The 23,187-nt window shown below is 42.3% G+C and overlaps 2 protein-coding genes across 2 annotated transcripts; both read right to left on the bottom strand.

Moving 5' to 3' along the window:
- Positions 1-65: 65 nt before the first annotated feature.
- On the bottom strand, positions 66-22,531 carry kif16ba (kinesin family member 16Ba). Its single transcript, XM_070984289.1, has 27 exons — positions 22,174-22,531; positions 19,839-19,908; positions 19,630-19,743; positions 18,518-18,634; positions 17,409-17,506; positions 16,764-16,873; positions 16,330-16,472; positions 15,663-15,831; positions 15,420-15,551; positions 15,149-15,324; positions 14,802-14,867; positions 14,514-14,573; positions 14,205-14,324; positions 13,938-13,989; positions 13,427-13,564; positions 13,198-13,280; positions 13,014-13,102; positions 11,886-11,918; positions 11,502-11,555; positions 9,790-11,121; positions 9,356-9,514; positions 9,089-9,197; positions 7,849-7,896; positions 4,036-4,158; positions 3,476-3,565; positions 3,285-3,368; positions 66-3,153 (listed from the first exon to the last, which is right to left on the bottom strand). Exons 1-27 carry the CDS (start codon positions 22,218-22,220, stop codon positions 2,992-2,994), a joined length of 3,978 nt encoding a protein of 1,325 aa, XP_070840390.1. The 5' UTR covers positions 22,221-22,531; the 3' UTR covers positions 66-2,991.
- LOC139345618 (uncharacterized) lies at positions 4,960-7,298 on the bottom strand. Its single transcript, XM_070984352.1, has one exon. The coding sequence runs from the start codon at positions 6,988-6,990 to the stop codon at positions 4,960-4,962; it is 2,031 nt and encodes a 676-aa protein (XP_070840453.1). The 5' UTR covers positions 6,991-7,298.
- Positions 22,532-23,187: the final 656 nt, after the last annotated feature.

The following is a 23,187-nucleotide window of genomic DNA, read 5'->3' as shown; positions in this document are numbered from 1 at the left end:
ATGCTCGTAAACATCAGGATATTCCATTGTTCTCATCAGTGAGCGGCACTTGAATCAACAAGATACTGTACAAGTTATTACATCAGAGCAGTTTAATCTGTTTTCTGTCATTCTGCCACAGTTCAGTCTGAAAACAGACAAAATAACAAAGCACACTTTGTTCAACAATTTAAAGCAATAGTTTGACATTTTGAGAAATGTGTGTATATATCAGCTGCGAGCAGTGACTTCCTGAAGTTATTGCTGTGAGGTTACCAGGCAACCAGCCGAGACTCGGTTACTGTGATGAACACAAAGAGTGTCATTTTTCCATTTGGTTTGTACAGATACAAACGAGGTGCATCATGTTCAGCGAGCTTTCGAGCTGCTGGCAGGTGGATTCTGTTTCCAGTCTTCACGCTAAGCTAAGCTAAGCTAAGCTAATCATCTCCTGGCTGTGGCTACATATTAACAGTACAGACGTGAGAACCGTGTTGATCCTCTCATTTGACAATAACCACATTTCTCACCACGTCTAACTATTCCTTTAACAGTTATTGTTCGCCTGGAAAGCAACAGTCAACAGTCTGAATGTTGTAATACATTCCTTTAACTGACATTCAATGTCAATAGTTTACATACAAGCATATCGTATAGAAAAACTATGCACATTAATATTTACATTCTATATACACAAAGTATGGCTTATTAAAAAAAGCAGTCAGTGGTTCATGTGTTCATAATCAGGCAAATTCAAATGAAACTACAGCTGACAAATCCAAACCTGTTTCCTTTTCAGCTGCAAACACAACAGTGAGACTCTGGAAGACCTGATGCAGATTTACTGTGTGTGACTGACTCACTGGAAAATAAAAATAAAATCAGCTCTGAGCTGCTGGAGGGACACAATGTTTTACGTGGAGAAGGTACTAGATCATCCCTGTTAAACTCCCATCTAATGCCACTTTAATGATCACGCTTTGTTTAAAAGCAAATACGCCTACAACGAAAATGCAAACTCTTATTATCAGAGCACAGAGGGGTGCTGACAGGAGACAAACTTAGTCCACTCATTTATTCCAAGCTTTTCATCTTTTTAAACTCGATAACTTTGCAGCCTAATAAAGGCTAAAGAGTGACCTTTAAGGTCACATCAAAGGTGAAAGTTTTTGTTGTGATGATGAGAAAATTTCTGTATGTGGGAATTATGAAAAGTTGAGTGTCCCTTTCAGACAGCACAGATTCGTTCAGCATTGCATAAAAAGCTGTTGATCTGTGGATATTGTGACAGCTCGGTCCAGCTCTTTACACTCGTCTGCGTAACCAGAAAAACAGAATCTCCTGTTTGTTATTATACCGTCCTGTACAACAGCTTAAATACAGCCTTTGTCAAACTCGTGTGCTGTCGAAATTCAATTGCAGTCTTTAAGACTATAGTTCTGTTGTAGTGCATTGCATTATATCACAGCTGCATATGTACACTAAATAAGGTGGACAAATTATTAATCGTTTAAATACAATGCAGCTGAATTACAGTCCAGCCTTAAAGATAAAGTTGCTCCATCTGCAGGTACTAATGATGGCGCGTTTCAGAAGAGCAGAAGCCAAAAATCACTGCTGTGTTTCTATTTTTCTGGACACTTGTCTATCAGCTTTGAGTCAACACGGAGCACTGATGGTTAACTTTCAGGGCAGGTTCATCGTTCATACTGAGAACGTTCAGAGGAAGTGACGGAGGACAAAACCCAGTCCTCATTTTGTGCAGTAATGTGTTTTAAAGAGTATCTGAAGCTGAAATGAGGCTTCAACAGTCTGAGTCAGACATCAAGTGAATATCTTCTACAGTCTTCTACAGTCTGTTTTTTCAATGGCAGCATTTCTCTTTGAGCTGCAGGATGATCTGATCAGCTGCAGATAAACCTTTGACTGCATTACTTCACATAACGAGGACTGTGGATGTTATCCTCTAAATCACATCCACTGAAAGCACATTAAGATCTTTTAATGTCCAGCATGAACAGAGGAACGATCACAGAAAGCAAAACCGGTTCTGAATGTTGTTCTAAGACCGATTTGAGGAACCTGCCCTGTAAAACTGTGATTCAGCCAGTGAGACCGTGATGAACCACAGCAGGAGAGCTTCGCCTGTCGTGTGACTGCAGCATCTACATACTGACAGGAAATGAAAATTCAGGGTCCATCATGTGATTGAACTACAGCTGCCATTATTTTGTTTATAAAATATGAGAAATTAGTGAAAAATGCCCGACAGAATTTCCCAAAGCTTCGTTTTGTCAGTCCGAAGATATTCTGCTTACAATATTAATTGAAAAAACACAGCAGATCTTCACATTTAAGAAGCGGACAGTGAATGTTTGGCATTATTTTTTTTTCCAGTAATGAACTCACTGTTTCAGCAGGAGTCCATTCTTCAGGATAAATGCCTGTTTTAAATCAGTGATCTGTTCAGGGACTTCAACCCCCAACCTCGCCTGTGTTAATGTTTTGTTCTACTTTCAGACTTGCACAGCTGTCTCTACATGAGGGAATTGCTATAAATATTACAGCTGCATGTAAATATATTTAATATAAAGCTTTTTATTGCTAGAATGTGTTAAATAAAGTGTTTGTTTCCATTATCGACTGAAAAAACTCAACAAAAGTTCAGTGACTGAAGATGGTAAAAAGTTGTATCATCACAGACGAAGGAAACTTGTTCTACTTTTCTCTGGATGTATCATGTAGAAATGAAACTCTTTAAACAGAGCGCTGAATTCTCTACTTAAACATTCCTGATAAAGTTTCTACGTGGACTCAGAGCTGAACAGCACCTGACAGCATCCAGGTCTGACAGGATGACGGGAGGTTGGCGAGGAAACTGACCTGCAAATTTTTCCTTCTTTGACCTCTGAGGTGATTCTCCCGAGCCGAGGCCCGGAGAAAAGGCACCGAGCAGTTTTTTTGTTTTGGTTTCCGCGGACAAATCACCAGCTCAGAGGCTTCACAGTCAAATCAGCCAGTGCCGTGGCTGCTGTACTCGAAGACGCCCTTCTTGAAGAACGGTGAGAACTCACAGATGGCGTGTTTGGTGAGATGGAAACCGCCGTCTGCGTCGGCTCTGAGAGGAGAGCTGGAGGACGACAGCATCACGCGGAACAAGTTCCTCAGATAACGCTGCAAAAAACAAACGCAGCACAAAGTCACATTTCTGTAGGTCAGAACAGAGGATGAGGAGACAATCAACCTCTTTGTCTATCGTTGCCTCTTTCTTAACGTGGGAATAAAACTGGATTAAAATGTCTTGCCTCCAAGTGATTCCTGCGCTCAGCAACCATCCGCTCATCTCTGTTTCCAAACAGTTTCTTTGGAGGAAACTCGAGAGCTGCCAGCTGAAACAGAGAGACGTCAGGGACATTAAACAGAGCCCACAGTCAGGACTTCTCCCTGATGATGTGCTTACTGTGTGAGAAGTTCAAAGCGCATCACACTGTCTCACCTCTGGGTATTTTAATTTAAGGCTCTTGTGCATTTCCCGGAAGCGGCTGTAACGTCTGAACACTGTCCACATCTCGTCCATCACGGTGATCTGAGGAAAGAGGACCGTTCGATGAAGAGACGGGTGAAAAGATCCAAACAACTGAATCATCATGTTCAACAATTTACTGGTTACTCTGATGATTCAGGTTATTAACACAATGAAAAAATACCTTCTGATGTAATATTACGGATGAAACTACCTGGTAGCACACAAACTAGTTGAAATTAAGTCAACTTTTACCAGCTGCAATATTAAAATGATGCAAACAACGAATGCATCAGTCATCCAGTCATATATCATTTTAAAATACACTGTGGTACTGCTACTTTTACTTCTTCAACCACAAGTGTAAGTTTACATGCATAAAACTTCAAATTTCAAAACAAAACATAAAGAAAAACCGAACCAGCTCCGGAGAGATGGATGATGAAAGAGACCACACCTAAGAAATGATCAACAGGTCAGGACGTGAGTAACTGACGATGAAGATGGTGATGAACGCCACTGAGTGAACTCACCTTCACCTCGAACTCGAAGTGCTCGTCCTTACCCTGCCCGCGGAGGACATAGCGAGGAATGCTAATTTTAACGGGCTCCTGGAGGCCGTCAGAGGTCGTCCTGAGAGGACGACAGACCAGGTGCTGCAGAGGAAGTCGTCGGGAGAGAGGAAAGACGAGAAAAGAAAAGAAGAAGACAGAGGTGGAGAGCAAAGGGTTGGCTAAAACAATTACAAGAACTGCTGTGAATCAATTTTGTCACCGATAATGATTTGCAGTGACTGTAAAAAAAAGTCAGACAATAATGATTCTACAATCTTTATTATCCTCACAATTATCATGTTCTCACTGTACACAATTTTAAGGGGCATTAAATATTATTCCTTCAAATACATGCTAATAACATTTCATCTGTAATCATTTCACATCATGACAAATCCTCCCGTCATCCGATCACAATTATTTTTCTTAAAGTGCAGATGCAACATTTTACATTCATCTGTGCAATTAAGTGACATCAACATTCTCCCTTTGAATCATATAAAAAAAAAGCCAAAAACAGACAAGAATAAGCCAGAATCATCAATGTGACTAATGCCAGAAAAGATGCTTTATAAATACATAGAAATCTTCATTCATTGATTCATTCATTCATTCCGGTTACGCTTAAACTACAGAGATTACAGTTAAGACATATCTGCATCTCAAAAGACCATCACCATATCACACAATTAAATTTCAATAACGGGTTTCTAAAATGTTTAAAAATATTTAAAAAATACTTGCATCAACTTTACTTTGGCAAGATGATGAATAACCTTTTCAGACTTGTCTCAACTCTTTATTACATCAAATGGCAATAACTTGGTTAGCACATCCTAAAATAAATACGGTGTCTACGGTAACAACAACATAGTCATGTTAAACTGCCTTTAGGTGTATAACTTAGGTACACAGATGATTAATCAAGATCACAGCATCTGAGGTACAACTAAAAGATAATTTCCAGGAATCGCACCGACTGCGCCCGACGTAGGTCGCTTCAGCAGAGCCCCGCCTGGACTCCACCTTCTTTTCTTGAGCTTGAGGTTTGTCAGTTGTAAACGTGATCTCTACCACCAGCCAGTTGTCATTCTTCCTCACAAGCAGGCATCTGATCTCTGAGCGCTTGCGGAGTTCAAGCCCCTGGAATTGGGGCAGGGCAGGAACCAGAGTGGAGTCCCGTGGCACCGGGTGAAAGACGCCATCCTCACGGAGAAGAACTACATGAGTGTCCGTCAGGAGGAACTGAAAAATGGTGCTCTGATGCACACGGGTAGAGTTCATGACCTTGACGCTGGTGTAGAGCAGAGGACAAATGTTTGCCAGAGATGGTTTGCCAGGACCATCCATGTTCCCATGGATGATGTAGAGCAGGTCTGCCAGGACCCGCTTAAATCTGGAGGTAATGTGAAATCCGTTGTCCAGGACGATGTCAGGAACTCTTGATGACCAATCCAGAGAGAGGACCATGAGGTCACCAGAGAGTAAGGGATGATCCTCAGTCCCTTCAGAGAACTTTTCAGGAGAGAGAACCTTCAGTAGAGCCTTGCAGAACGCCTGGGTGAGTTCTTTGTTGTGGGTAAAAACCACCAAGACAGTGTCTTCAGTGCAGCCAATTAGGCGAATGTGTTGCCCTGCCAAGCTAATCTGGACATTCTTGATTTCCAGAAGATTAAACTGGTGAAAAATACCTAAGGTGTCGACTGAATTGGTTTCACTTGACAGCACTGTTATGTCCTTTTCTGACAAAAGCAAGCACCCAGGCCTTGGGATCGGATGCTTACGGCTGGCAGTTCTGAGCCAGAAGACACTCAAAGGCTTGTTGACTTTCATTGGAGGGGCCACAGATTCCAACTTTTCTAGCATCTTCTGTGATGAAAGTGACTGTAGCTGAGACAGGGCCGGTGGCAGCTCGACCAGCTTCTGATAAAAAACTTCAGGACATGTGTTTTTGAGAGACAACACAGAGCCTTCAGGCCATCCTGCGACACCTGGGATCACAGGCATGCTGCGATTCTGAGGAAGACTGAGGGTGCTATCCATCAACAGATCAACCGAAGTTGCTTTGTCTTCTGCAAAGACGAAAGGCTCTGGCTCTGGTTTAAGATGCATTCGATGAATCAGTGGCAGCTCTTTGGATATCATGGTCACATATTGAGAGAGTACAACCTTCATTTCACCTACTTGTACATTTCGAATGATGTCCCGTGTGTCCTGTAGCCTTTTACCAGCGCCTTTGTACACTTCGGACAGCTTTCCAGTAAAATACCCCACATGGTAGCTCCTGTTGGCCTCTACCTCCTCAGCTGCTGTGTCTGTCTCTTGTTTCATTTGACCACAAACCGATTCCTTCAACTTCAACTTGCAACTGATATAGTCATTGACATAGTTCAGCAACTTTGATGACTGAAGACTGGGAAGTTGGAAAATTGGAAACTTGGAAACTCTTTCTGTTGGATAAGAAGAGCTTTCCTTTACCGGCAGGTCCTTCGCTCCATCTTCAACCTTTTTATCAGCATCATCATCATCATCATCAGGAACACTGGACGCAGAATCACTTCTTTTACTATCAGTGATATTTTCATTTTCATCATATCTGTTGGTCGTGGTGTTTGCTGAGGTGACACAAAACTTGTGTTGTCCAACATCACAACGATCATCACAAACAGTTTGGCCCACTGCTCTTAGAGGAGTATTCACCACTCCTTGCCACCATTTGTTTTTGTCACCTTTGTAAGGCACTTCCTCTTTTTCAATCAAGAGCTGAGCTGTTGATTTTACTTTTTCTCCTCCGTGAAGCTTTAAGAGGCTCGTCTCTGGTTCTTTCATCATGTTTTCCCAGATGTGAGGAGGAGAGTTTGCCTCAAGCTCTGGGGCAGACAGGAGGCTAGACCGCAACCCACTGGCTCTCTGTGTGCACAAGGGGGAGTCCATGACAACATCGTCAAGAGGGACGTGAAGGCTCTTTGAATTATACTGAAGTCCTTAATCCACCCCATTGAGAATTACAGTTCCTCCATCACCAGGTGACCAGGTGAGATATAAGTGATTCAAAATTAACAGTGTGAGGAGGTTTCGCATGCAAATTAGGATGACAAGTGTACAAAAAAACCCTCAATGTCTTAAACTTTAAATTCTAATCAAACATGGGCAAAGTAGCGTTTGCAAATAATTTTATGATTATACCCTTCATGATGACTAGATGTATGTGTTCCAATATTTTAACTTTCTGGCTGCGTCCACCCATCTTGCACATTGTTTGACCGAAGAAATGGCATCCGCAAATGCTAATTTACCCATGTTTAATTCAACGTGGTTTGAAGTGGACTGTGAGCTGAAATATCACATTGTGTGCTAGTCTACTTTCCAGGAATCAGTTCTTTTAAGATCCTAAAAAAGTGAAGTGAGGATCCTTGTTCTTGGCTCTTACAAAAATAAAGAACAGAACCCCTCTGTAACATTCAGTATTCCCAAATTAAAAATGTTTTGCCATTTCAATCTTCATCTCGTACTATCGAAATGGAAGTCAAGTGACTGATGTTAGTGATTGGAATTCAAAAATTAAATAGGTTAGTCTGTACATTCCTGAATTTTTAAAACTCATTCAAAGTTCAAAGAAAATATATTAAGATTTTTGTTCTGAAATTTTTACCATGCACGAGTAATAACAGGTACATTTTAATAAAATGCAAACATATGGAACCCCTGAAAAATACAGCAGGATTACTGATATTTAATGATTGATTAGAAAATTGTAATAATCCCAAAACCAAAATAAGATCCTGCTCTTACCTCATATTTAAGCCTCCTTGGATTAATGTTTTGCTGCTTTTCATCATCCTGAAAACAATGAAACTAAACATCAACTCTCAGCATCACTGAAGACTAAATACACACTCAATGTTCTCAGTCTGCAAAATTACAAGCAGGATTAAAAAATATATTATCCAAAACTCTAAATCATACTTCATGATGAGAAGAAAAAGGGATAAATGGAACAACACAACAACCAGGATAAATAAAAAACAGGTGGAGAAGAACCCAATCAAAAGAACTACAAACCAAACTGATTGATAGAAGTGTGACTGAGTCGATCCATAACCGTATTGGGAGAATCATGCAGATTACAGAGCGGGGAAAGTCTCATTGGGGCATACAGAGCAGATGGATCCTGGTCTTACCTCATCTGTTAATCTAACAGAGCTACAGTCGCTAACTTCTTCCTCCTCCTGCAGGGTTAAAGAGCTGAATATCAGTTCTACACAGAGAAAGACGCTTTGACTCGCAACCTGTCCCTGGACCTGCTGGATTTGTCTTTCACTCTTACTTTTATGAGCCAAATATGACTTTTAGAGCGGAAATAAAGCCAAAGATCTTCAGATTTCAAAACCTACCAGCAACAGTACAGTAAGTGCTGTAAGAGAAGCAATGAGTTGTAAATTGGTCCAAAATGTAGCCAGATCCTTCATTTGCCTCAGCTGAAGACAACCAGGCAGTTCTTTGTTCAACAGATCACACTCTTGACTAAATAACTGTCAGTACCGACTTTACTTGAGAATTCACAGAACTTTTTTTGTGTCCATAACGGCAAAATGATCACAGACATGTTCAGGACGTTGACTGATTAGCTGATTATTAGCAAAACCTCAACTATTAAAATCCCCCACTTAGTGGAATTTTAGATTCAGGCTGCAACTAATGATTATTATCATAACTGATTAAATCTGCCAGTTAATTATTCCTCGTGTCTTTTGATGTCTTTTTTCTTTTGTGTGTCTGACCAACAGTCTAAGAAAGCAATTAACAGCAAATTCTCACATTTGAGAAGCTGGAACCAAAAAATGTTCTGTAGCACTTTGACTTTTAATTATTAATCCATTATGAAAAGAGCAGGTGATCAATATTCTGTCAGGAGTTTGGATGTGCTAAAAGAGAAAACGTCCACATACAGAGCTCGCTTTTGATGTTGAGTTGTTGAAAAAAATAAAACAAATCAACAGCACCTTAATAAACTCTGTGGGTCAGTTCTTACCCTGAGCGATTCACAGGACAGAGACAGGTCCATGTTGCTGCTGCTGCCGTTGAGAAGATTCATCTTGCGTAATCTTCGCTGGACTTCCTCTTCAATGTACGCGTTTATCCTGGCAAATAAAGACAATGACGAACCAATGTTAGCAAAAACATACACACATTGACAGTTGATGGAAAGATCAACCCTCCATCCCAGCAGGGACACAACCTGCAGCGCAAACAGAGTAAAAACCAGGTTTTTAAGACTGGAGAGCTCTTGGAGGTGTACCTGTCGTCTGACAGCGGCAGCAGTGTGTTCAGACTCTGGATGTGGCTGACGGGGGGGCTGTTGTGACTCGTCTTCTCATCGTTACTGATGGAGTGAGTCTTGTTGTTTTCTTCTCCTTCACTGATCCTCTGTCTCAGCTTCTGGATTTCTCTCTCCACTCTAGAGAGCACAGACGGTATGTTGTTGATTTTAAAAGACGTCTCAGAACAATTTCTGTTTTTGTTGAAGTGTCATTCGGCTGGTGATATTTTTAATTTGATCAAGACCAAACACCAAACCCAACCAACAAACATGCTTCTTTATCACCAAAAAAAATATTGTTTTTCAGACATTGTTATGGCCTCTGATAACTTGTCAAGATGTCACTGTCTTTAAATTTAAATGAACCATATTAAAATATGCGTTGTACATCTGTCTGTTTTGGAAGTTCTGACCTCTGCTGGCTCAGGTCGGCCCCTGTCCTCAGGTTCCTGATGACTGAGCTCTTGTGTCTCTGCTCCTCGGTGTCGGGCTCCAGGGAGATGCTGCGCCGCAGGGCCGAGTGCCTCCTCTCCAGCCGGGCCACTGCCTGCTCCATCGCCTCCCTCTGCTGCTTCTCCTTTGACTCCAGGATCTCCTTCTCCTTCATCCTCACTTTCTCCTCCTGCCGCGCCACATTGGCCGTGAACTCATAGGTCTCCTGGAGCTGCTGGAGCTGCTGAGCACTTTGCCAGTGGAGGTTCAGTTTCTCCTCTTTGTCCTCCAGCTCCTTCTCCACCTGGTACAGTGTGTTGTCGAGCCCCGGGGGGCTGTCGCAGTTCCCGTTGCTGCCTCCACCGCTGCGCTCCAGCATCTCCACGGCTCTCTGCTTCTCCTCGGCCAGTGCAGGGAGGAGGCCATCAGCCACGCTGGCCAGCTGCCGCTCCTTGAACTGCAGTCTGTGCTCGGCCTGTTTGACCAGGTGCTCCTCCTGGCTGATAGCTGTGGCTTCCTGCGCTCCCTTCTCCTGCTCCTCTTTCAGCTGCTGTTGTCGTTCTTTGAGGCCACGGGTGAGGAGCAGCAGTGTATTGCGCTCAGCAGCGATCTCTTTCTCCAGGCGCTCCCTCTGCTGCTGGAGCCCCTCCTCCAGCTGGCAAAGTTCCTTCACCTGAGCCTCCTTGAAGTCGGTGTATTGTGTTTGGGCAGATCTCGCCTCCTCGCTGGCATCCTCCACATCTGACCTCTCTCCAGCCTCTTTGGCACGAAGGAGTGCTTCTCTGATCTCAGCCAGAGCTCGACGTTCCTCCTCCAGGCGGCGGGTGTCCTCCCGGGTCAGCAGGGTGACGGCTGCCTCGTGTTTCTCTCTCAGCTGTTCCTCCAGCCTCCCGACCAGGCTCAGCTGCTCCCGCTCTTGCTCCTCCAGCCGCCGCCGCTCAGTCTCCAGACGAACCTTCTGCTCCTCCCGCTCCCTCTTCAGCCTCTCCAGCTCACGGTAGATCTCAGTTTGCTCTGCAGCCTCCTGCTGCTGCCGCCGCTGCTCCTCCCCCTCTGCTTCGCCCTCCTGCTGCTGGAGGTTCACCCCCTGGATCTCTGAGCGCCTCTCCTCCTCAAAGCGCTCCTTCTCAGCCAAGAAGTCTCGTAGGCGACTCTCAATGTCCTGGCTGCGGCGACGCAGGCTCTCCTCCTGATGGAGGATCCGCTGTTGCACCTCTTCAGATTCCTTGCGCTGACTCTCCACCTCCTGCTGCAGGCGCTCGAGCTCTGCCTTCTCACTCTGGTGCTTTGCCTCCATCTCCTTGATCAGCCTCCTACAGCAGCAGCAACAAGAGACACAGTGTTGCATCAGCAAATCTTAAAAAGTTTTCTTCACGATGACAGAATTGTATTTCTATAATTTTTAAAGGGTGGCATCTGGTAACATTTACACTTCATATAGCTGTTCATGTTATCTCATGTCTGCCTTTCCACCCGACAAAAGGTAATTATCTGAGTTTTAGTAAGGGTGTTGATAACTTAAGTTACTTCAAACCCTGAGAAATTCATCTTGATTAGATTAAAATGATTCAGATTTGATTACCAGATTCAATAGAAGGCACAAGTGTGATTATATTCAACTGAACTTTACTCCTGTGTATGAGAGCATGGTCAAGTCTCTCAATAGACTTTGAGAAAATACTGACACGTGTACCTTTTCAGCTCCAGTTTCTCAAGCTCTTCTCGCTGCTGTCTCTCAAACTCCAATCTGTAAATACAAAAAACTTAATCAGCCTCCTTTAATCTCGTCAAAAACAGCAAGCACACATCAGCATTCTACGGCACGACTAGTGAAGTGCAATAAGTGAAAGCAGCAGTCGACAAACACAGTGGCTTCAAATGAAATGCCAGGCAACGTGGAAAAAGCAACAAAACATCTCTACTGTCAGACGTCAAAATGGAGACGGAAGCAACGAGGTGACATGCAAAATAATAAAAAACAGACAATGAGGGGTCAGGCTGAGAGACTGGATGAGTCAACAAATATTTCTGTGTCAAAAACGGGACAGTTAGACAGGAAGTGGACAGCTGAGTCTACCTGAGGAAGACGGGGCCCTTTTCAGTGAAGAGACTGTCAACAAGACAGGGTTGATACATTAATTCCAGCGGACTTTAACCATAAAGTGTGTACAGACGACAGGAAACTATATGTTTAATGAGCTTTGTTAAGGTTATTTTTGGCATTTCTGCTTTTTATTATTTTTTAGAGAGGGGATGACATGCAGGAATCGAACCCTGGCTGCCGCAGTAAGGACTCAGCCTTGATACGTGTCCAATAAAACCCACTGCTGCTTACAGTGAGTGAAAAAGCGCTGCTCTATACAAAGGTAGTACTATGAACCATTTAATTCATGTTTAGCTACAATTAACAAGATTACACTGACAACAAGAAGCTCAATTTCTCTCAAACAAGAGCAAAGAGTTGGCCTGATGGTGGCAGTAAAGGTCAGTGCGCGACACAATAATCAGCAGAGTTCATCCTCTGGAGACTTTTAATCTCTAGAGACATGTTTCATAACAATCCAGCAGTTAAATATCTCATTCGCAGAGCTGACAGTGTGTCCTCAGGTTGGCATGAGAGGGAAAATCATGTGGTGTGCAAAATGGAAATGGTTGATCCTCCGAGGAGCGTGAATGTTCTCAGTAAATATCATGGAAATCTGTTCACTAGATCTTGTTTAAATGTGAGCAAAGTTTTGGCCTGTTGGTAGCAGTAAAGATCAGGGTCAGAGGTCAAAATCATTAGGATGGGGATCGTGAATGTCCACAGTAAATTTCAATAAACTCCAACATCGCCATTCTTAAGATATGAGGCTTCCATTATGCTGCACATTTCTTTTTGTCAACAAATCCCATGAAAAGACCAAAAGCAACAATGAGTCTGTCCCTCTGTCAATACTTCACTTTTTGAAAAGGCTCAACCAAAGCAGAAGAAATAGCACATTTGCACATTATGTGTTGACAAAAAGAAAAATAAAAAAATATCACCAGACGTAAGCTTAAGTCCTGCCTCCGCTGGAGGTACTGTGTTTTTGTCAGCGCTGTATGAATGCAGATTAATTTGAATGTGAAGTCCTGAGGGGGTTTTGATGCAGAGGGGAGATGCACTGCAGGGTCTGAGCTGATAATCACATGCAGCTCCTTATTTGTGAATTAATACACTCACCCGGGGTTATAGAGCATCACAGTGGACAGGTTTTCACAGGATTTGGACAGATCCGTCATAGAGAGGCTGAACGTAGAGAGCAGACCACTCTGAGGGGAAAAAGTTAAAGTCAGAGGGTCACAACATCAACCAGACTATCTCATCTGAGAGCAGGTTCAGTCCGTAAAGTGAGAGACAGCCTCACCTTTCGCTTCTCCCTCAGCTTTGCCGCCTCCTTCGGATGGTTGAACCGAAACATGTTGGTCCTGCCGAGCAGAATAACAGCACCTGGACCGCAACACAACACACAACCGCAAGTGAAAACTGTACAGGCCAGATTCCTCTTTCACCCCTGAAGATTTACTGAGCACGTTTTCATGAAGTGCAGCTTAAAGGAAGTGACATTAACTGATGAGATATCAGAGGTTTCGCACCTTGGTTGAGCTGCGACGGCTCTGTCACCTGAACTCCGTTGACCGAACACTGAGCTCCGCCGAGCGGGACCAGAGTCACTTTGCCGTTTTGGTTCTCGAACATACAGTGTTCACTCTCCAGGTCCAGACCGTGCAGGACTGCAGGAGGAAACAAAAACACAGGAGAGACATGGGTACTACAGTCAAATACAATAATAATAATGGTTTATAGGGCTGATTAAGTTCTTTATAGAAAGACAAACCAAATAAAAAAAGAGCTAACATAGAAGCTAAAGATACATGCTCTTGGAAAGAAACATTTATAAACAATACAAAAAATGTTGTACTGTTCAAGAGGTGATTTCATGTCAAAAGAAATTACAGATGTTAAATATTAACACATCAATCATTTTTTTCTCCATCACAGATCAAACATCTTTTGGGGAGAAGGAAGAACTTTGCTGTGTTTGCATGTCAATTGCGAATGTAGATGTTTTTCTGTTGACAGAACAGGTTCCTATGACAAACTCACTGATGTCCTGCTCTGTGGACGCGTCCTCCCTGCCAACGTATGTCCGTCCCTCCTGAGGCGGAAGGAGAAAAACAAAGAAGTTTAGAAATCAAAAATTTTGAACGCCACCTTCTTTCAGTTCAAACTCTGATGAAGGCCTGAAGAGTCAAATATCAAATATCACCACATAAACAGGCGTTAACGTTATATTTCAGCCTGGTGGATCACGATTTAAGGAAGATGATTCGGTTCTGTCCAGCAGGTGAAGTGTTTCAGGTGATTTCTGACCTTTAAATGGTACAGGATGATGCCCGTGCTGAGGAGGTCGTCGTCGATGCCGATGAGGTGAGGCAGCTCAGAGTCCAACACCACACCGATGCCCTCTTTTCTCAGAGCAAGAGTCTCCTCCTGCAGACGGGTGGGCATCGATATGACGACAAAGCTTCGACCACAACTTCACAAAAAACAGTCAAACTTGTACACAAAGACAAAAAAACACCAGCAGAGGTTGCTCGTTTCTCCAGAGCTGATTTCAAACTCAGCCCACAGAAGTTGAGCATGAAAAACATGGATGATACAACAAGCACGCCCTCTAACCTTGAGAATATTCTGTGTCTCGTTCCATTTGTTGGTCCACTCTTTAGTCAGCTCCAGGACCTGCAAAAGCAAATCCGTACAAATCAACAGAAGAAGAACAGAAACCACTTCAGCAGAGCAGAGATCAACAAAGCTACATTTACAGTTCACATGAATGTCTAGTTCACTGCAGCAGGTTTGAAGCTGGTGCTGCAGTCATCACACTTTATGGTGCAAAAATTTGACATCAACCTTCCCACCATGCAGGTTAAAATTCAGTGAAAAGCACTGCGAGAACATGAGACTCACCCTGGCTTCATTCTGGTGCAGTTTCTCCTCCATACTAAGAGCAGTGGGCGAATCCAGGAGAGCAATCTGACACAAAAACAAAAACACAAAGGTCAGAAACACTGTCCTGTGACTTCATTACTATTATTAGAATAACTATTGTTAAGCTAGTAGCATGTTACAAACAGAGCACCACAATACAGAACCTCACAAAAAGATTCAATAAAATTAAGTCCAAGTAGTTTCTCTTCTTCTTCTTCTGTCTCAGCATGCCTGAATTTGAAGGCAGATCCTGAGACCTGCTCTGGACTCTTAACTGTAACTCCACCAGAGTGTAGCTGCTGTGTGTTTCATCAAACTTTGTTTACCTGGTTGCCCTGAACCAGCAGAGCTTTCAGCCGGGCGATTTCAGCCCGCAGTTCTCTGATCAGCCGGACGTTGCTGTCCTCGTTGATGGTGGGTTTGTTGATGATGTTCTTGGCTCGGTTAGCGTATCGCAGAGTGCTGAGCGTCTCACCGTAGTTCACGTCAGCGGGGGAAATGGCTGCAATGAGAAAGGATTTTAAACAGAATTACATCAAACCGTTCTGCTTTTGGAACATTGCATGTGCCTGGATGTAATTTAATGTTGCGTCTTACTGGCGATCATGATGGTCTTGGAGTTGCCGCCCAGGCTGTCTTTCAGCAGCCATGTTAGCACCGAGTCTCTGTAGGGAACAAACACTGACTTCTTCTTCAGGTTGGTGTTCACGCCGTCCTGTGACATGTCAGCTGGACAGAAACAGGAAACAGATCCTTCAGTCAACAAACACAGCAAACTATATATATAAAAATAACACGGACCAGAGTTTAATAACAGAAATATTATCTCATGTTTCTGACCCAGAGAAGAGATGACGTTGCCCAGGGTGACCAGTGACTTGTTGATGTTTCCTCCTTCTTTGAGCCGGACGCCTGTCGCTCCGGTGGCGTCGGCTCGCTCGCTGCCCGCCAGATCGACCAGGTGGATCTTACTGACCGTCTCACTGGGCATCTCTGCATCGAACTTAGCCTAACAGAGAGCGAGAGTGCAATTATGACTCGTTTTTTACTGTCAGGAAGAAATCTTGTGAATTTCTGAATGATTTTATTTAAAAAACCCTGCACACTGCACTGTTTCCTCTTCACTTTGTATTAGAGGACGTATTCTCTGAGCCATTCTTGTCAACCGAGAAGTTTATTTCTGCTTGTGACATAAAATCTGCATAGAAATCACTTTTGGAAAAACCAATATAAAATATTCTTAAAAATCAGCAAAAGTTTTCGACAAACTTTGAGTTAAAACAAATGAAATCAACCTGAACAAGAAGCTGATGTTGCCAACAACCAGCACCACAGTCCTTACAACTGACCCTAACCTTCTGTACTCTGTCCACATACTGTTCTGAGACCAGAGTTAATTATTCTCACATGTCCTGACGAACAAAATTTAGTAAAGCTCTTGTTTTCAACGGCTCTTTCAAACCAATAGAAATGATTCGCTCTCTGCAGTCAGGGAATCGTTTCTGACCTGAGTGAAGTTGATGGTGAAGATGGCGTGCGAGCGGCTGCTGACGTCGTTCATGCCGGTGCTGGCGGTGGTGCGGTTGATGTTTCCAGCCTCCATCAGCTCCTCCACGTCGCTGTAGTTCTGCACCAGGTGTTTGGACAGATCTGAGCACAGGATGGAGGGGGCAGGTTACAGGAAGTCGACACAACAACAATCAATACTCCAAGTCAACTCTTGATTTTCATTTCGTAAAACTCTTTCACCTGCTGCAAACACAACTTCTCCATCCCTGAAAAACACAGTAAAACTGGACCTGAACTGAACCAGACTGTGGTAAGTTAGCTAACCAAAAGCAGCAGGAACTGAACCTTAAAAAAAAAAAAAAGAAGAAGAAGAAAAACACGGTTTTCCAGCTGTGTTTTGGCCCTGGAGCGTGCTCTGTGTCGCAGTCTCACCTTCTACATACGGCCCATCTTTTGGGTGCTCCCTGACCCTCAAGTTGTAGGTCTGAGTGGATTTCCTTCTCAGCAGGTCCCTCACCCTCTCGTTGTAGATCTCCAGGTAGCTGAAGACACAAACCAGAGGAAAACATGGCCCCAGTCCAGTTTAGTGCTCTGTATCTCAGACTGTCCTGTCACAATTACTTCTATCTGCCTTTCGTCAAAAGTGCTTTTTGCAGCCTCAAAAACAAAAACATTTCCTCGTGAATATATGTCTTCCTGATACAAGTTCCTCTCTGTCACGTCTGAAGAGCAAGAAGAAGCTCAGCTCAGCTCAGGATGCTGCATTTGGTCAAACTGGGGATGTAAGTAAACAGCTTAATAAACTGGAATAATAAAGTTGTATCACATTCTCCTCAAATCAACCCAGCAGTGTGGTTAACAGCAATATTTAAATTGTTAATTCATAATCTTATTTATGCTCCAGCACCTGGAGTCTGCTCAATCTGTCAGGTGGTCTTATCTTCCACTTCAATTGTCGGGGACAGCCTTTAACATGGCTCCAAAAAGCAGAGAGGGTGAAGGTGCAGTGGCCAGAATGAGAAACCTCCTAACATGTGATGTGAGTTTCTCTAAGTGAAGCTTGACATCAGGTCTCACCTGACTTCTGTACGAAATGAAGCTTCATCCCATCGAGTCGCCTCAGAGATTCGGCTGAACAAACCTTCACAGAACCTCGGGATCAGACCCGCGTCGCCCTAAAACAAGACAAAAAGTCTTCAGTGACACACAGCTACAGCAACCAGAGGCTTTGACACTTTAAAGCTGCCTGTCCATTGAGAGACTGAGGTCATGTCATCCATTTGTTTTGGAAAGGTGGGGGTTAAATCTTCAGTTAAAAATACAGATATGAGCGTATTGTATGGGTAGATTATGTTTTTAGACTCAAAACATTAAGATTTCACTTTCACAGAAAAGAATTTTCTTATTGTCAACAAATCTCATTAAAAGACCAGAACCTGTAGTGAATGTATCTACTAACCTGTACTGTGTGTGTATCACACATAGAGCTTCATTAAAAACACATCACTGAGTCACACCGTTGCACTGGCTGACACGTTCCTTCATTACCATGAACGCACACTGTCGTGTAAAGTTGTAGTTTATTTTGACTCACTCCCACATACGCCGTCCTGCTGCCACAAATACTCACTACAGCACGACATGTGGATTAATCCGCCACTGATGAGCAGCTCTTTGAGCCCTTTTAAAAAATTAAACTATATTTTCTGAGTTGTTTAAAGATTTATGTCTTCAGTAGGAAACGATGGGCTTGAAGCTGAGAGCCAGACAGTATTGAGAGACAGAATAACGTCTTATTGGTTTTGGTCTCTTCATGGGATTTGTTGACAATAAGCAAAATACAGAATATCACCATTAATTGTGTCAATGGCAACACATGACAGTAAACTGAATATCGCCTCTGAGAAAACGTAAACGCCATTTTATCACTGGTTTTTAAGATTTTTGTACACTTAATGATTAATCAACAAGATAATCAATAGATTACAATAATCGTTGGTGGCAGCCAACTGCCCGAACTAATCATTTGAAAATGAGGCAAGCTCAGTCGAACTCTGCTGGAGCCTTCGGATATGACGTCACTGAGCAGACAGATCGATAATTCAGACTCTGTGAGACGTGTCGCTTGTTCTGAAGTTCTGGATAAGGGTCAGGAATGTGGATTTTAAATGTGAGTTTTGTCTCACTGGATTTCCCATCATGGTGTAGGACTTCCCCGACCCGGTCTGGCCATAGGCGAAGACGCAGGCGTTGTAGCCCTCGAATGCCGCCTTCAGCACGTCTGAGCCCAAATCTTTGAAAACCTGCAAATAAAATGAAAAAAATTAAGAGCTTTTAGATCTGCCTCTGCTGACTCATGGTGCACGACACTGCAAAATATTTCACACCAGATTTGATCCTCACATGACTCAGAGTCTGAGTGCTGTAATGCAACAGGTCAGAGCTCATGACAACCTCCAATCATGTTAAGAGTCCTGAGTAAACACACAGAGTCCATCAGCAACAAGCTGTTTTAACTGACAACAGCCTCTGACCCCAAATCCGAACGAGCAGGGAATTTGCAAAACAGGATTGGAAAATTATTAATCACAATAAGCCTTTGAAACTTTAGCTGAAGTTTAACTTACGTGACCTTTATGACAGTAATTATACGTCTTATCTTGGCATGCCGTATAGTGTTATTGTAAGAATAAGATAGGACACTTGTCCTATGCGTGTTGTACGTTCACACACTCGACACAGACATCCGTATATACAGTGTGTGCATGTATGTGAGTCGATGGAGCAGAGGATATAAGAACCATGATGGAGGGGCATTGTGAGTGCGTCAAAATGTACAGAGAGTCAACTTTGTTGCTCTAATTTTCATTTAGAATAAACATGTTGTGAGTTTTGACACGACAGTCCCCCTCATGCTCACAGTAATGTAAACAGGAAGTGTAAAGTTTAATGCTATGTGCTACATCTGAGCTCTGTTTTTTTTAAATCACTATTATTTACACTGCTGGAATCTTGTTTATCTGAGGCGTAAACGTCTCTGCAGGTCTGTGCAGACCAGGGTGTTCTGGAGAGGTGTCGCAGAGGCGCAAACACCTGCCAAAGTAAACAACTTGACAGGTGAAAGTCGAGGCAGCTGACTGGTTGATCCACTGCTGTTGGAAGACAATAAAGTGAATGTGCCTGAATGTTTGATTCAAGCCAGATTCATGTGATCACCGTTAGAAACCCTGTCAGCTGATTCGTCTCCGAACGGGTTTTTAAAACAAACTTTGACAGAAACGCTGTGACTCTTATTTACCTTTTCCTGAGAGACATACGTGGAGCTCTTACAGTCCATGGAGTCGTAGGAGAAGTCGTACGTGAAGGTTTTGATTCGATCCCTCAACAAATCACCTGCGACGCCATCGGCCATCTTTGGAAATCACAACACAAAATTGAAAAGGACATTTTCAGCCTGAATTAGAGCCTGTATGAACAGTTTTCTTCCTCTGGAAAAAAAAACAGTACCTTCACGTTGGCGATGGAGGTTTTGGTCCCTTCCATCTGGATGATGCATTTTGCAGTCAAGTCCTTCTCCCTGTAAAAGATCAATAATGTTTATGTATTAAGCTCTTGTTTTTTCATTGCTTATCTCACAACATTAACACAAGACAGACCTTGGTATCCATGAACTTTCTTTAAAAAGTCAGAGCAACATGCAGCTGATTATAAGAGGGTGTTTACTATCCGCCAGTTTTTAAAACACCTTTTTAACATTTCTATCTGAACTACCTGTCAAGAATATATTCTGCTTAAAAGAGGGCGGTGTGGTGACCAATGCTGTTTTTGCTTCTGCAATGTTTTGTAGTTGTAGTTGATAAATAATGTTGTTCTGAATATTTTTCCATCATCACCCAGGAGACGCTGAAACTCTTTGTCACAGATAGTGAATCAACCTTAATCTGATCTTTTTACCTGTAGGCTGTTCAATGTGGTGAAGCAGTGTCAGACAGTAGTTTCAGGCTACTGATACCATTTTTATGCTGTTTATTTTATATCACACAAAAACGACTAAAATATGAAATGATGAAAAACTGCGTCAAACTGTAACTTCTACACTACAGCAGGTGTCTTGTAATTTACACACACACACACACACACACACACACACACACACACACACACACACACACACACACACACACACACATAACATTAATGATTACTGCAGCTCTTGAAAATGTGGTATCCAAACTGGATCTTAAAAATATTTCCAACAGTTTCTGCTGCTGAACTTTAGTTTGTGATTGCTGAAAAAAAAACCTGGCTGACATCAATAAAACCCACATGACTGAACACGAACTGTACCAGCAGGGAAACATGTTTGCTTAGTCGTGTATGATCTTCTGTCTCCACCTGTTTGTTCTCAGGCTGAGCAACATCCTCTATGTTTGACTTAAAGCTGGACAGGAACACTCGATGCTGTGTAGATGGTTTCAGTTTAAAAGTCGGGTTTCTGCAGGGTTTATAAGTTGGCATCAGCTGTGCTGAATGGGACATAAGTAACTGAACAACACATTACATAACGCTGTGTTCTCATTATGAGCCTGTAATAAATGGAGGTTATCTCAAACAAACCAGACTATTGAGAAAGTATGTTAAGCGTTGTTTGGAGATTAGCTTATAGCTGCAAGTATCGAATACTTTCATTCTTATAAACATATTTTTTTTTTCACTGACATTAATTAATGGTTTGATCTATAAAATGTCACAGAATAGTGAAAAATGCTCATCACAATTTCCCAAGGTCCAAGTTTACTTACTCATATTGTTTATTTTATTGACAAATAGTCAGAATTTTGAATTTACTCTCATAGAAGACAAAGAAAACAAGAAAACATTCAAAGTTAAAAAAGATGAAAGCAGCTAAAATATATTGCTTAAATAAAATATTTAATAAACAATGAACAGAAAGAAAGAGAGATTACCAACGATACCCAGCTGTGTGTGTGACAGGTTACAAAATAAACATTGGCATAATAAATGCATTTAAAATTGGATCATATAATGAATTGATATTGTTACATGTTAATCATATTAGATTAGATTAAACTTTGTCATTGTCAGACACAGACGACAGCAAAATGCAGTTTAGCATCAGACCAGAAGCGCAAATAGTCATAATATCCAACATATATGATAACTGATATACGATTGTGGAAAATGGTGCATGGGGCAGCAGTTCAGCAATAAAAACTTACAAAGAAAAGACATATACGAGCCAGAAATCAAGTCACTTTTTAAAAAGGTCTGGATGAAAATAATCCTTTGATTCGGTGGTGTCAAATTTTATTCAAAACTGATGGCTGTTTCCTGTCTGTCATTAAAAACAACACCTGAGATCATCTGCAGTTTGTCTGCTTTCTCTGCTTTAGTCTGTACACCTGCTCTGTCTGTCAGGGACAAACAGGTGAGAACATGTTGTCAGCCTCTGTATCAATCACTGAATGAACACCTGCGGTTAGGAAAGCCACATAACCAGCTGCATTCACTCACACTCACACACACACACACACACACACACACACACACACACACACACACACACCTCACTGCAGTACCCCCCTGGGCCAGAGACTGTATCTCACTTTAAATCACTCTATTTCGCTGTTAAAATAACATTAAAGACGCTTCCAGTTGAGAAAATTACATTTCATTCACGTGATTTAAACAGACTGCCAGCGGCTACATCTGTATGAGCCTCTGACCTCAGTTAGCTTTACAAAATAACGACATTTTGACATTTTACTGACTGAAACGTGATAGTCAGGGTTAAACAACCAAGTAATTGTCTTTAACTCACCGCCTGTTCATGGGCCTGACCCGGACAGCCACCCGAACCGATGCCATTGCACATCCCGCTGTTGTCCGTCCCGTCCAGTTAGTTTTTAGCCTCAAAGTGAGCGACGCCGCTTTTCAACAGCTAATTGGCTAACAGGCTAACAAACTAGCATGAAACCCAGTGGCCAACAGTGCTCCACTGCGGGATAAAGAGGGCAAAAGTCGCAAAGATAACCGACTGACTGCACACGAAATGTACAAAGTAGACAGATAATGAGCAGGGGAGGTGGTCGCCGCTGTGGACAGATGTTAATTACTGCCTGGTGACAATGCATCGCCGTCCCGGTGTGAACCGGCTTATATCCATGGTCACTGTTAAGTAGCCGTTAGCCTGGTAGCTAGCTTTCATATGACAAAAAGAAGCCGAGCAAGAGGGAAGTATCAGGTGATAAAAACACTACATCCATACGGAAGCCTGGAGAAGACAAAGGAGATGCTGTACCGCATGATACTGAGACACTACTGAAAAGAAGAAAAGGAGTTATAAAAAGAGGAAACTATGAATAAATATATGTGTTTATATTTACAAAATACATTTGTATGTGTCAACAAAGTATATGTATATATTTTAATAGAACTGTGCACCATACAAATAATGTACAGACTAGTTCTAACAACAGGTCAATGAACTGATTGACAGAAACATTGATTTGAAAATGTTTGCCAAATATTTACTAATTCCATTTTTCAACCAAGTGTTTTAAGTTCTGCTTTGTAGAACTCGCTTGAGTGCTATAACAATTTAGGCTAAGTGACGATAAGAATTTAAAAAATGACTCCAATTTGACCATTTTGCTTTATAAATGATATGATGATATTTTCTGAAAATATCATGAAACAAGTGAATGATAAACAGTCCTTTATCCATCAAGTTGTTCTCGAATTTCAGAATTAATGAATGTTTAAATACAAAGAAACAATAAGGGAGGAAGATGCTTTCCCTGATCAGTCCAAAGATCACACCTGCCAGCTTTAT

The sequence above is a fragment of the Chaetodon trifascialis genome, chromosome 2 (genome assembly GCF_039877785.1).
Source record: "Chaetodon trifascialis isolate fChaTrf1 chromosome 2, fChaTrf1.hap1, whole genome shotgun sequence".
Taxonomy (NCBI): domain Eukaryota; kingdom Metazoa; phylum Chordata; class Actinopteri; order Chaetodontiformes; family Chaetodontidae; genus Chaetodon; species Chaetodon trifascialis.
Note: the sequence above shows the minus strand (reverse complement) of the source record. Positions and strands in the feature narration are given on the sequence as shown.